This window comes from Salmo salar, chromosome 26 (genome assembly GCF_965601325.2).
Source record: "Salmo salar chromosome 26, fSalSal1, whole genome shotgun sequence".
NCBI classification, from domain to species: domain Eukaryota; kingdom Metazoa; phylum Chordata; class Actinopteri; order Salmoniformes; family Salmonidae; genus Salmo; species Salmo salar.
Genome location: NC_138316.1, coordinates 37,127,501 through 37,142,702, shown reverse-complemented (window position 1 = coordinate 37,142,702; position 15,202 = coordinate 37,127,501). Strand labels below are relative to the sequence as shown.

The 15,202-nt window shown below is 42.9% G+C and overlaps 1 protein-coding gene across 1 annotated transcript in view; it reads right to left on the bottom strand.

The window, feature by feature from the left end:
- Positions 1 to 15,202, bottom strand: part of LOC106587877 (transmembrane channel-like protein 3) — a 59,781-nt gene that overhangs the window by 33,408 nt on the left and 11,171 nt on the right. Inside the window, exons 4-8 of the mRNA XM_045708975.2 lie at positions 14,855 to 14,961; positions 12,317 to 12,415; positions 10,978 to 11,120; positions 10,389 to 10,536; positions 9,493 to 9,536 (exon numbers count right to left, since the gene is read on the bottom strand). Of these exons, the coding sequence (XP_045564931.2) occupies positions 9,493 to 9,536; positions 10,389 to 10,536; positions 10,978 to 11,120; positions 12,317 to 12,415; positions 14,855 to 14,961 (541 nt within the window). The remainder of the gene's footprint in view (positions 1 to 9,492; positions 9,537 to 10,388; positions 10,537 to 10,977; positions 11,121 to 12,316; positions 12,416 to 14,854; positions 14,962 to 15,202) is intronic.

The window sequence follows — 15,202 nt, the reverse complement described above, 5'->3', positions numbered from 1 at the left end:
ATTATTCCTACAGGCTTCGTGCCATGGTTTATCCCTACAGGCTCCGGACCATTTATAATCCCTCCAGGCTTTTTGCCAAGGATTACTTCTTCAGGTTCCGGGCCATGGATTACCTCTTCAGGCTTCGTGCCATGGAATATCCCTACAGGCTCCGGGCCATGGATCATCACTAGAGGCTTAGTGCCATGGATCATCTCTACAGGCGTCGGACCATCGATTATCACTGGAGGCTTTGTACGAGGAGCAGGAACCGGTCTCACCGGACTGGGGAGACGCACTGAGGACCGAATGCTCAAAGCAGGCACTGGCCGTACTGGGTTATGGATGCGCACTGGAGGGAGAGTGCGAAGAACAGGCACAGGACGTACTGGATTCTGGATGCGCGCTGGAGGGAGAGCGTGAGGAGCAGGCACAGGACATACTGTGCTATGGAGGCGCACTGGAGAGAGAGTGTTAGAGGCAGGCACATGCTCACCACAAAAAGCACGGGGAGTTGACTCAGGCCTCACCCCTGGCCCAGCCAAACTACCCGTGTGCCCCCTCCCCCCCAAAAAAACATTTTGGGGGCTGCCTCTCGTTCTTCCCAGGTAGGCTCCGATATCGCTTGATTACCTGGCCCCAAGTCCAGTTTCTCCTCTCAATCCACTCCTGATGTGACCAGGTGTCAATTTCTGCCCGGGCACCCCGCTTGATCCAATCATGGTGGGTAGTTCTGTAACGCGGGTCGTATAAAGGGGACCAAGGCACAGCGTGTATAGTGCTCATATTTACTTTAATGAAAATACTTTAACAAAACAACAAAACGACGGAAACAGTTCCGGCAGGTGATATACACTAAACAGAAAACAACTACCCACAAAAAACCCAGGAAGAAAACCCCTACTTAAATACGATCTCCAATCAGAGGCAACGAGGATCAGCTGCCTCCAATTGGAGATTAGCCCAAACAACCCCAACATAGAAATAGAAAAACTAGAACTTAAACATAGAAATAGAAAACATATAAAACCCAAAACACCCCCTGTCACGCCCTGACCTACTCTACTATAGAAAATGACATCTTACTAGGGTCAGGACGTGACAGTAAGCAACTCCAGTGTATGTTTGAAAGCAGACTGAACCAGTTTTTCCTGTAGGATTTTGGCTGTGCTTAGCTCCATTCAGTTTATTTTTTATCCTGTAAAATTACACAGTCCTTAACGATTACAAGCATACCAATACCCAGGCAACAACACGTCTACCATGCTGATCCTTAACACTAGGGCCCCTCAGGGGTGTGTACTTAGTCCCCTCCTGTATTCCCTGTTCACCCACGACTGCGTGGCCAAACACGACTCCAACACCATCATTAAGTTTGCTGACGACACAACAGTGGTAGGCCTGATCACCGACAACGATGAGACAGACTATAGGGAGGAGGTCAGAGAACTGGCAGTATGGTGCCAGGACAACAACCTCTCCCTCAATGTGAGCAAGACAAAGGAGCTGATCGTGGACTACAGGAAAAGGCGGGCCTAACAGACCCCCATTAACATCGATGGGGTGGGTCGAGAGTTTCAAGTTCCTTGGTGTCCACATCACCAACGATGTGCTATCATGGTCCAAACATACCAAGACAGTCGTGAAGAGGGTATGACAAAACCTTTTCCCCCTCAGGAGACTGAAAAGATTTGGCATGGGTCCCCAGATCCTCAAAAGGATCTACAGCTGCACCATCGACAGCATCCTTACCGGTTGCATGCACCATCGAGAGCATCCTGACCGGTTGCATCACCGCCTGGTATGGCAACTGCTTGGCAGCTGACCGCAAGGCATTACAGAGGGTTGTGCGAACGGCCCAGTACATCACTGGGGCCAAGCTTCCTGCCATCCAGGACCTATATAATAGGCGGTGTCAGAGGAAAGCCCATAAAATTGTCAGACACTCCAGTGACCCAAGTTACAGTGGGGGAAAAAAGTATTTGATCCCCTGCTGATTTTGTACGTTTGCCCACTTACAAAGAAAGGATCAGTCTATAATTTTAATAGTAGGTTTATTTGAACAGTGAGAGACAGAATAACAACAACAAAATTCAGAAAAACGCATGTCAAAAATGTTATAAAATGATTTGCATTTTAATGAGGGAAATAAGTATTTGACCCCTCTGGCAAAACATGACTTAGTACTTGGTGGTAAAACCCTTGTTGGCAATCACAGAGGTCAGACGTTTCTGGGGGTTGGCCACCAGGTTTGCACACATCTCAGGAGGGATTTTGTCCCACTCCTCTTTGCAGATCTTCTCCAAGTCATTAAGGTTTTGAGGCTGACGTTTGGCAACTCGAACCTTGAGCTCCCTCCACAGATTTTCTATGGGATTAAGGTCTGGAGACTGGCTAGGCCACTCCAGGACCTTAAAACCTCTTACATCTAGACGTTCCGCTAGCGGAACACCTGCTCCAATATCCAATGATAGGCGTGGCGCGAATTACAAATTCCTCAAAAATACAAAAACTTCAATTTTTCAAACATATGACAATTTCACAGCATTTTAAAGACAAGACTCTCCTTTATCTAACCACACTGGCCGATTTCAAAAAGGCTTTACAGCGAAAGCAAAACATTAGATTATGTCAGCAGAGTACCAAGCCAGAAATAATCAGACACCCATTTTTCAAGCTAGCATATAATGTCACAAAGACCCAGAAGACAGCTAAATGCAGCACTAACCTTTGATGATCTTCATCAGATGACACACCTAGGACATTATGTTATACAATACATGCATGTTTTGTTCAATCAAGTTCATATTTATATCAAAAAACAGCTTTTTACATTAGCATGTGACGTTCAGAACTAGCATACCCCCGCAAACTTCCGGGGAATTTGATAACAATTTACTAAATTACTCACGATAAACGTTCACAAAAAGCATAACAATTATTTTAAGAATTATAGATACAGAACTCCTCTATGCACTCGATATGTCCGATTTTAAAATAGCTTTTTGGTGAAAGCACATTTTGCAATATTCTAAGTACATAGCCCAGGCATCACGGGCTAGCTATTTAGACACCCGGCAAGTTTAGCACTCACCAATATCAGATTTACTATTATAAAAGTTTGATTACCTTTTGTTGTCTTCGTCAGAATGCACTCCCAGGACTGCTACTTCAATAACAAATGTTGGTTTGGTCCAAAATAATCCATCGTTATATCCGAATAGCGGCGTTTTGTTCGTGCGTCCCAGACACTATCCGAATGGTAAAGAAGGGTCGCGCGCATGGCGCAATTCGTGACCAATTTTTTAAAAATATTCCATTACCGTACTTCGAAGCATGTCAACCGCTGTTTAAAATCCATTTTTATGCCATTTTTCTCGTAAAAAAGCGATAATATTCCGACCGGGAATGTCCATTTAGCTAAACAGAGGAAAGAAAACAAAGCTTTCGGTCGACGCGGGCACGAGCCTGAGTCTCACAGTACTGTAACCAGCCACTACCCAAACGCGCTACTTTGTTTCAGCCAGAGCCTGCAAAGCCACGATTCAGCGTTTTGCCGCCTTCTGAGAACCTATGGCAGCCGTAGGAAGTGTCACGGGACAGCTAAGATCCTCACTCTTCAATAAACAGAGACAAGAAGAACGACACCTTGTCAGACAGGCCACTTCCTGCATGAAATCTTCTCAGGTTTTTGCCTGCCATATGAGTTCTGTTATACTCACAGACACCATTCAAACAGTTTTAGAAACTTTAGGGTGTTTTGTATCCAAAGCCAATAATTATATGCATATTCTAGTTACTGGGCAGGAGTAGTAACCTGATTAAATCGGGTACGTTTTTTATCCAGCCGTGAAAATACTGCCCCCTAGCCATAACAGGTTAATATGCTTCTTCTTGAGCCACTCCTTTGTTGCCTTGGCCGTGTGTTTTGGGTCATTGTCATGCTGGAATACCCATCCACGACCCATTTTCAATGCCCTGGCTGTGGGAAGGAGGTTCTCACCAAAGATTTGACGGTACATGGCCCTGTCCATCGTCCCTTTGATGCGGTGAAGTTGTCCTGTCCCCTTAGCAGAAAAACACCCCCAAAGCGTAATGTTTCCACCTCCATGTTTGACGGTGGAGATGGTGTTCTTGGGGTCATAGGCAGAATTCCTCCTCCTCCAAACACGGCGAGTTGAGTTGATGTCAAAGAGCTCCATTTTGGTCTCATCTGACCACAACACTTTCACCAGTTGTCCTCTGAGTCATTCCGATGTTCAGTGGCAAACTTCAGACGGGCATGTATATGTATTCTTGAGCAGGGGGACCTTGCGGGCACTGCAGGATTTCAGTCCTTCACGGCGTAGTGTGTTACCAATTGTTTTCTTGGTGACTATGGTCCCAGCTGCCTTGAGATCATTGACAAGATCCTCCCATGTAGTTCTGGGCTGATTCCTCACCGTTCTCATGATCATTGCAACTCCACGAGGTGAGATCTTGCATGGAGCCCCAGGCCGAGGGATATTGACAGTTCTTTTGTGTTTCTTCCATTTGTGAATTATCGCACCAAATATTGTCACCTTCTCACCAAGCTGCTTGACGATGGTCTTGTAGCCCATTCCAGCCTTGTGTAGGTCTAAAATCTTGTCCCTGACATCCTTGGAGAGCTCTTTGGTCTTGGCCATGGTGGAGAGTTTGGAATCTGATTGATTGCTTCTGTGGACAGGTGTCTTTTTTACAGGTAACAAGCTGCGGTTAGGAACACTCCCTTTAAGAGTGTGCTCCTAATCTCAGCTCATTACCTGTATAAAAGACACCTGGGAGCCAGAAATCTTTCTGATTTGAGAGAGGGTCAAATACGTATTTCCCTCATTAAAATGCAAATCAATTTATAACATTTTTGACATGCGTTTTTCTGGATATTTTTGTTGTTATTCTGTCTCTCACTGTTCAAATAAACCTACCATTTAAATTATAGTCTAATCCTTTCTTTGTCAGTGGGCAAACGTACAAAATCAGCAGGCGATCAAATACTTTTTTCCCCCACTGTATACGTTTTCTCTGCTACCGCATGGCAAGCGGTACCGGAGCGCCAAGTCTAGGACCAAAAGGCTCCTCAACAGCTTCTACCCCCAAGCCATTAGACTGCTGAACTTTGCATAAAAATCGCCACTGGACAATTTACATTGACCCCCCCCCCCCCCCTCTTTTGTACACTGCTGCTACTCGCTGTTTGTTTGTTACCTATGCATGGTCAATTCACCCTCAACTACACGTACAGATTACCTCAACTAACCTGTACCCCTGCACACTGACTCGGAACCGGTGCCCCCTGTATATTGCCTCGTTATTGTTATTCTTATTGTGTTACTTTTTATTATTACTTTTTATTTTAGCCTACTTGGTAAATATTTTCTTCTTCTTGAACTGCACTGTTGGTTAAGGGCTTGTAAATAAGCATTTCACGGTAAAGTCTACACTTGTTGTATTCGGCGCATGTGGCAAATAAAGTTTGATTTGATTACATGATGCAGCCACCACTATTCTTGAAAATATGGAAAGTGGTACTCAGTAATGTGTTGTATTGGATTTGCCCCAAACATAACACTTTGTATTCAGGACAAAAAGTGAACTGCTTTGCCATTTTTATTATTATTACTTTATTGCCGTGGGATGGATGTTTTGGAATATGTTTATTCTGTACAGGCTTCCTTCTTTTCACTCTGTCAATTAGGTTAGTATTGTGGAATAACTACAGTGTCGTTGATCCATCCTCAGTTTTCTCCTTTCACACCCATTAAACTCTGTAACTGTTTTAAAGTCACTATTGGCCTCATGATGAAATCTCTGAGCGGTCTCCTTCCTCTCCGGCAACTGAGTTAGGAAAGATGCCTGTATCTTTGTAGTGACTGGGTGTATTGATACACCATCCAAAGTGTAATGAATAACTTCACCATGCTCAAAGGGATATTCAATGTCTGCTTTTTCTTTTTTACCCATCTCCTTTGCAAGGCATTGGAAAACCTCCCTGGTCTTTGTGGTTGAATCTGTGTTTGTTATTCACTGCTTGACTATGTGTGGGGTACAGAGAGGAGGTAGTCATTCAAAAATCTTGTTAAACACTATTATTGCACAAAGAGTGAGTCCATACAACTTATTATGTGACTTGTTAATCTTGATGTTCTCCGTCCCGTATGCGGGATCAACATCCATAGTAAAATCATTTCGCCATATTCATAACCGAACAATAGAAAAATTTCATTTTTTTTCTTCAAATATAGGACTATTTTATATCGTTTTATAGATACACCTCTCCTGAATCGAACCACGTTGTCCAATTTCAAAAAGGCTTTAGAGCAAAAGCAAAACATTAGATAATGTTAGAGGAGTATATCGTCAAAGTATTCACATAGCCATTTTCCGACCAACCACATGCATCACAAATAACCAAAAAACAGCTAAATGCAGCACTAACCTTTGACAATCTTCATCAGATGACACTCCTAGGACATCATGTTACACAATACATGCATTCTTTTGTTCGATAAAGTTCATATTTATATATAAAAACAGCATTTTACATCGGCGCGTGACGTTGACAAACTATTTTCCCTCAAATGCATCCGGTGAATCAGCCTACAATTTACTAAATTACTATTCGAAAACATTTTTAAAATGTAATATTGTCATTCAAAGAATTATAGATGAACATCCCGTGAAAGCACCTGCATTGCCAGATTTAAAAATAACTTTACTGGGTAATCACACTTTGCAATAAAAGGAGATGCTATACTCAGAAAAATAGGCTAGCAATACAGGTCTGCGCCATCTTGGAACAATTGAATATCAAATCTACTCTTGTATACTATTGTAAATATTCCCTTACCTTTGATTATCTTCATCAGAAGGCACTTCCAGGTATCCCAGGTCCACAACAAATGTATTTTCGTTCGAAAAAGTTAATCATTTATGTCCCAATAGCTTCTTGTTGTTAGCGCGTTCTGAAGGCTACTCCAAATGTACCGTCGTGCACAGGACTTCTCTTTCACCAAAATGCAAAACAAAAATATTTAAGTTCATTCAAACATGTCAAACGTTGTATAACATAAATCTTTAGGGCCTTTTTCAACCAGAGCTCCAATAATATTCAAGGGGGACGGTTGCATTGTCTTTCAAAACGTTTCGAAAGGGGAGGGTAGCCAGGGGCGCCCGCGTCATAATGGTAATGGCCCTCCCCATGTGACCAAGAACAACAGCCTCTCTTTCAGTCAGTTCGTACTGTAGAAGACTCAAACCACTTTGTAAAGACTGGGGACATCTAGTGGAACCCATAGGAAGTGCTCAATGAATCCTAACTCACGGTGTGATTTATAGGCAAAGTGCTGAAGTTGAGTCCGCAAATCAGATTTCTACATCCTGTTAGAAACTGTCTCGGGGTTTTTATTGCTATATGAGTTCTGTTATACTCACAGACACCATTCAAACAGTTTTAGAAACTTTAGGGTGTTTTCTATCCACATCTATTAATTATATGCATATCCTAGCTTCTGAGTTTGAGTAGGAGGCCGTTTAAAATGGGCACGTATTTTTTTCAAAAATCGCTGTAGCGCCTCCTATCCTAGGCGACCGTCAAGAGGTGCATATGTTTACTCCTGAACTTATTTAGGTTTGCTATAACAAAGGGGTTGAATATTTATTGACACAAGACATTTCCGTTTTAAATGTTTTATTCACTTGTGGGGTATTGTGTGTTGGCCAGTGACAAAAAATATCTAAATTTAATCCATTTTAAATTCAGGCTATAACAGAAAAAAGTCAAGTGGTGACACTGTGTAAAGCCCTTTTACTGTTGTCACAAAGTGCTTTACAGTAAACCTGCTTAGACCCAGGGCAAAGCAAAATCTGAAGCACAGTGGCAAGGAAACAACTCTTTAGAAGGAAGAAACCTAAAGAGGAACCAGATTCAGAGGGGAGGTCCTTCCTCCTCTGGCTGCCTGTATTGTACACTCTTAGTGTTCCTTGGCTGTCCCCATAGGATAACCCTTTTGGGTTCCAGGTAAAAACACTTTTTGTTTCCAGGTGGAACCCTTTTGAGTTCCATGTAAATCCCTCTGTGGAAAGGGTTCCACATGGACCACAAAAGGGTTCTACCTGAAACCAAAATGAGTGTACATTGGACATTCCACAGCCTTCATCAGATCACCACCTAAACCACACAAAAGTGGCAACATGGTAATGTTACTATAATTCAAACTCCAGTGAAAATCTCCCCAAACCAATCAATAGAACGTTAGGTTGAAATCTCCCATTAAAACTACAATTTACATACAGTACAGTGCATGCATCCACCTAGCATTAGCCCCAGTTAGAATAGACATTAACTCAAATGGACTGAAAGAAGTGGCAACATAGTGTGGTGGAGAGGGCCGCGGGCAGTGTAAACGAACGTTCCCTGAGGTATTAATCCCTCTTTAATGTCTACTCAGGTCTGATGATGCTCTGGCAGGGGTGATTTAGAGCCAGTCATCTCTGACAGTAAAAGGCTGTTAGGATGAGTTACGCCACCAGGAAGTGTCGGCCTGTGTGTGGGGTAGCAATGGACTGGGAGCGAGACAGTAAATCAGTCCTTTCTGAGACCATTGGAGAACGTAGGTAGAAAAGGCTCAAAAGCAACCAGGGGATAGCAGGAGATGAACTTCCACTGAACATGTCATAGCAAAACATTGACTTTTATACAGTGTTTCCTCTATATGCAAAATCAAGGCTGCCACTGGGAAAAAAATGTAGATGTGTAGATGTATGCCCCAGGAAGACCCCCCTCCCCACAGGAAGACCCCCCCTTCCTGCAGGAAGACACCAGGAAGACCCCGTCCCCCCCGTCCCCCACTAGACCACATTCCCCCCCCCCCCCCGTGGTACAGTCCTGGATTCTACCAATCAGAATGACACAATATGGGCCTCCCGAGTGGCACAGTGGTCTAAGGCACATTATCACAGTACTAGCTGTGACACTAGAGATTCTGGGTTTGAGTCCAGGCTCTGTCGCAGCCGGCCGCGACCAGGAGAGACCTGGGGGGGCACAATTGGTCCAGTGTCGTTCGGGTTAGGGGAGGGTTTGGCCGGCAGGGATGTCCTTGTCCCATCGTGCGCTGACACGGTCGCAAGGTGTACGGTGTTTTCTCCAACACATTGGTGCGGCTGGCTTCCGGGTTAAGTGGGCATTGTGTCAAGAAGCAGTGCGGCTTGGTTGGGTTGTGTTTCGGAGGACGCACGGCTCTCGACCTTCGCCTCTCCGAGTCCGTAAGGGAGTTGCAGCGATGACAAAAGACTGTATCTACCAATTGGATACCACGAAATTGAAGATAAAAAATGAATGACACAAGATACTTTGCAAAGGATAAAGCCACTGACGCATAAAAGCCAAGGGTCCATTAACGGGTCCAGGGTGTCAGCTACTCTCAGGAAAGCAATATCAATGTTTCATGCTAACTTAGCCACCCTCTACAAGGACAAGAGAATAAACATACTTACAGACTAGTATCCTTCTTTTTCTCCTGCTCCTCAACAATGGCCTCCTAGAGAAAGGAGCAAGGAATTAGCATTTATTAATGTCATCCAGCTTGTGTAACTACATATTTGCTGCAATTTTGTCCACCTATCTGTAGAAAAATACATTGTAAATCTCAATGAGACAAAACTGAAAAATAAAGGTTAAATATGGATAAAGAAAGAAAAAAAACGATGTATTGTATCAAGCATCTAAGCATTTCAACTGAGCTTATCGAAACAGAGGAATCTACTTTTACATTTTGCTGACTACAGGGAAACTCAACAAGCAGCTTAAAAGTCTCTTGTTTAGACGTAGAATACAGATTATAGATCAGCCCTCAGAAAAATCAGCAGTAATTCATTGGTACATTGACTTCTACTCTACAGAGTGCTGTGTGTGAATGAAAGAAATTGGGATCGTTGGAAATCAAATCCGAGGAGTGGAGTGGTGTAGTGTTTCTCAATGGCTCAGTGCAGATGAAGGAGAGGAGACTAGGAAAGGAAAACAGTTAGGATGATTGAGCGTGCACCACAAATGTGTTACATGGCTTCCTCTTTCCATCTCCTCCATTTGTGATGATTTGAAACCACAGGATAAGTGAAAGCAGGAGATGAGCAGAGGAGGGCCATTTAGACTATTGAGGGCGACATTTTTGTGCAAAAATAATTGTGCAAAGTGCAAAAATTACCATACAACTCATTTTATTCTGGCAGCGTGATTACACTTTAAACTTTACTTCAACAATGTGCATCATAAAGAGGCAACTATTTATGTATTTCTCAGTTTACATGTAACGTAGAATTATTTTAAAATTAAATCACTGCAAGATGAGGTTTACAGAAATGTGGCCCTGAGTCTTGCAACGTGTCTCTCTCACCCTGATGTTGTTGACAATAGCGGCTCCCTTGCTCTCTGCAGCCTCAGGGTTCCCTATGAGGTAGTCCCAGGCACAGAACACTCTCCAGCAGAAGGTGAAGTTCTCGTCAGAGGCACTGGCTAGGCTCAGACGGGAGTTCTTAGCCATCCTGAGGGAAAATTGTAATAAATAACACAAAATGGCATCGATTAGCGACAGGTCATTGTGTTCTTAATAAGAGGTTAAACTGGCGATGGAACCGGATTCAAACACCTTTATAGGTAATACAGAAACAGTTAAAATATAATCACTACAATGGTGGTTACAATGTGATAGCCACGGGACCAAAACAGCGGAGAAGTTTGACCTCGTATTTCAATGCTCTTAGTTGTTGCAAAAATGTACCCACTATACTTTTTACTTTGTGTATCTACGTCATATCACTGAGTCCACCTTAAAAAATAGAATATTTGACATTAGTAGTAGCTAGTAGCTAGCCACATCAATGGTCACCTTTGGTAATACATTCATATCAATATCACTTCACTTTCATTTTGATATCAATATCAACCACATAAATGAGCTTTATTAAAGAGACTCCTGTGATTACTTTCTTAACAGAATGATGAAACTGTAGGCAAAAACAGCCATCCCAACCAGAAAATAGGCCAGGGGGAGACGATAGCCGGCCCTGCCGAGCTTCCTCACCGGGCCATAGTACCCATAGAACAACACCGAGTACTGGAGGTAGCCCTGTGGATGAAAACATCACAAAGACAAGAATTTGGAACAAACTGGGAACCAAAACAAGTTGTGGCTTGGGTCTTTAAAACACAGTGAAACTGAATGCATGCAACAAACAAAACCAACACGCTGTTGGGGCACTACTGAGACACTATTGAAACACTATTGAGACACTATTGAGGCGCTATTGAGACGCTATTGAGACGCTATTGAGACACAATTGAGACGCTATTGAGACGCTACTGAGACATTACTGAGGGACTACTGAGGCACTACTGAGGCATTACTGAGGGACTATTGAGGCACTACTGAGGCACTACTGAGGGACTACTGAGGGACTATTGAGGCATTACTGAGGGACTATTGAGGCACTACTGAGGCACTACTGAGGCATTACTGAGGGACTATTGAGGCACTACTGAGGCATTACTGAGGGACTATTGAGGGACTATTGAGGCACTACTGAGGCATTACTGAGGGACTATTGAGGCACTACTGAGGCACTACTGAGGGACTACTGAGGCACTACTGAGGGACTACTGAGGGACTATTGAGGCATTACTGAAGGACTACTGAGGGACTACTGAGACGCTACTGAGGCATTACTGAGGGACTATTGAGGCACTACTGATACATTACTGAGGCACTACTGAGACATTACTGAGGCACTACTGAGGGACTATTGAGGCACTACTGAGGCATTACTGAGGGACTACTGAGGGACTACTGAGACGCTACTGAGACATTACTGAGGCACTACCGAGACATTACTGAGGCACTACTGAGACATTACTGAGGCACTACTGAGGCACTACTGAGGGACTATTGAGGCACTACTGAGACACTATTGAGACACTACTGGCATATTCAGTGCTGAAAATGTAGTCCTCTCCCTGACCATAGTGGCAATCATGGGACATTAATATCATGTTTAAACAAATCCTGATCCATTTCACACAGTGTAAGGATTATTATGTGATTATTATGAGGTTATTATGTGTTATTATGTGGTTATTATGTGGTTATTGTTGATCCTCAGGGGCCTCAGTACTTAATGTCATGCTGAGAAGAAGGCTGGCAACATAAACATCACTCATAGTACAAGGAGTGGTTGAAATATAGTTTAGATGAATCGGACTACACAACAAAATGCATGTAATTGAACAGTGATATTGAGGGAACATTAAGAGATAAAACTGCCTTGCCCCAAGAGACCAGATGGTGTCCAGATCTTGGGCTGAGGCCAGGTGCTCCTTGGGAATGGTCTTACTCCGGGTTGTTCCGAACGGCTCTCCGGCCAGGAGCTGAGGGGAGAAATCAGATGGATTATTATGCCAGTTCAATCAATGATATGGAGATATAGTACATATCGATTTGAGTGGAGGAGTGGGAGCAAATGGATTAGGAAGGGAAATGTTACCATTGAATTTGCACATACACACACACACACACACACACACACACACACACACACACACACACACACACACACACACACACACACACACACACACACACACACACACACACACACACACACACACACACACACACACACACACACACACACACAGGTCACAGAACTACAGGTCACACACACACACAGTTTAACTACCCACTCCATGCCTCAAACACAATAATATGTTCCCTAGATCTTTTATTTTCTGTTTTCTTCCGATCATAATCTACAATGATCTCCAACCACCAGTATGGAAAAAAATGTATGAAATGTATGCATTCACTACTGTAAGTCGCTCTGGATAAGAGCGTCTGCTAAATGACTAAAATGTAAAAAATGTAAATAACATTGATCGGTCTATATGTATGAAGTAGCAACGGTAAGTTCTGATAAATAACAGCTGGATAATGGAGTAAGTGTTGGAATATTGACTGAATTGGAATATGTTGGAATATTGACTGAATTATAGTACATAAACCATTCTATAATTAGGTCCAGCTTCACCATGACTTCACCATGACTTCACCGTGACGGTAAAATGTTTTATTGTCAGATACAAGCTAAAAGGTACTTAGTCTACAACCCACGATCGGATTAAATCTCTGAAAACTTCAGTCCACAAAGGAAAAGTCCAATCTGTGAGGTTGGGGTGAATGAAGGAGGGAAAAGGTTGGTTGAAGAATAGATGGAAGGAAGGAGGGATGAAATGGAGGAGATTGGGAGTGAGTGATGTGCCAGCTGATGTCTGGGGAAATTGCCTGTGTCTGCATGTCAGCCGGCTAAATAAATCAGCCCTGCTTTTCCCGACATACCCAGACCAATAACAATGCCCTCTATGCATTATTTGTGACGGCTGGCACCAAAAGTGCTGATTTTTATTGTCATACTTTGCAAGCACATACCGGAATTTACAATATCTGTTAGGTCCTCTCTTGTATCCTCTGCATACAATTCACCATTGTAACATTCAGCTACATTCTACATTTGAAGCAGTCAAATCGTATTAAATAAAGTTGAACTCTATTGCTATTTTTAAGTTTTGTTTAATGGAGAATTCAGTTTATATCCTTTCACTAATAACTTAATTATTTAGTCATGATACACACATCCATGGTACACACATCTATGATACACACATCCATGGTACACACATCTATGGTACACACATCCATGATATACACATCCATGGTACACACATCTATGATACACACATCCATGGTACACACATCCATTATACACACATCCATGGTACACACATCTATGATACACACATCCATGATATACACATCCATGATACACACATCCATGGTACACACATCCATGATACACACATCCATGATATACACATCCATGGTACACACATCTATGATACACACATCCATGGTACACACATCCATTATACACACATCCATGGTACACACATCCATGATACACACATCCATGATAAACACATCCATGATACACACATCCATGGTACACACATCCATGATACACACATCCATGGTACACACATCCATGATACACACATCTATGGTACACACATCCATGGTACACACATCCATGGTACACACATCTATGGTACACACATCCATGATACACACATCTATGGTACACACATCCATGGTACACACATCCATGGTACACACATCTATGGTACACACATCCATGGTACACACATCCATGGTACACACATCTATGGTACACACATCCATGGTACACACATCTATGGTACACACATCCATGGTACACACATCCATGGTACACACATCCATGGTACACACATCCATGATACACACATCTATGGTACACACATCCATGGTACACACATCCATGGTACACACATCTATGGTACACACATCCATGATATACACATCCATGGTACACACATCTATGGTACACACATCCATGGTACACACATCTATGGTACACACATCCATGATACACACATCTATGATACACACATCCATGGTACACACATCTATGATACACACATCCATGATAAACACATCCCTGGTACACACATCTATGGTACACACATCCATGGTACACACATCCATGATACACACATCTATGGTACAAACAGCACCTGTTCTTCTATTGATTGATTGATTTTTCTCTTATTTATCCAGATAAGTCATCGGACCTAACACACACACACACACACACACACACACACACACACACACACACACACACACACACACACACACACACACACACACACACACGCACACACACACACACACACACACACACACACACACACACACACACACACAGTTACCTCAGGTATAACTATGAATGCTCCAGTCATGACAGTAAGGACTATGTTGATACCAAACAGCCATCTGAGGAAGATGAAGTAGGAGGCCACCCCTGACCCAAAGTGACCTAAGAGGGAAACAGAGACAGGGGCGTACGGTGAAGCTACCCCAAGACACTGATATTTGGTCAGTTTTGCATTTTCACCACTAATGGTTAAGTTAAGGATTGGGGGAGGGGGAGCTGATCCTAGATCTGTACTTGGGGAAAGGACACAGATACTCACAAATCATCTCAAACCAAACTGAATTTATTTTAAATTTCAGACATTACATTTATTTATTTATTTAAATGCTAATTGTCACATGCT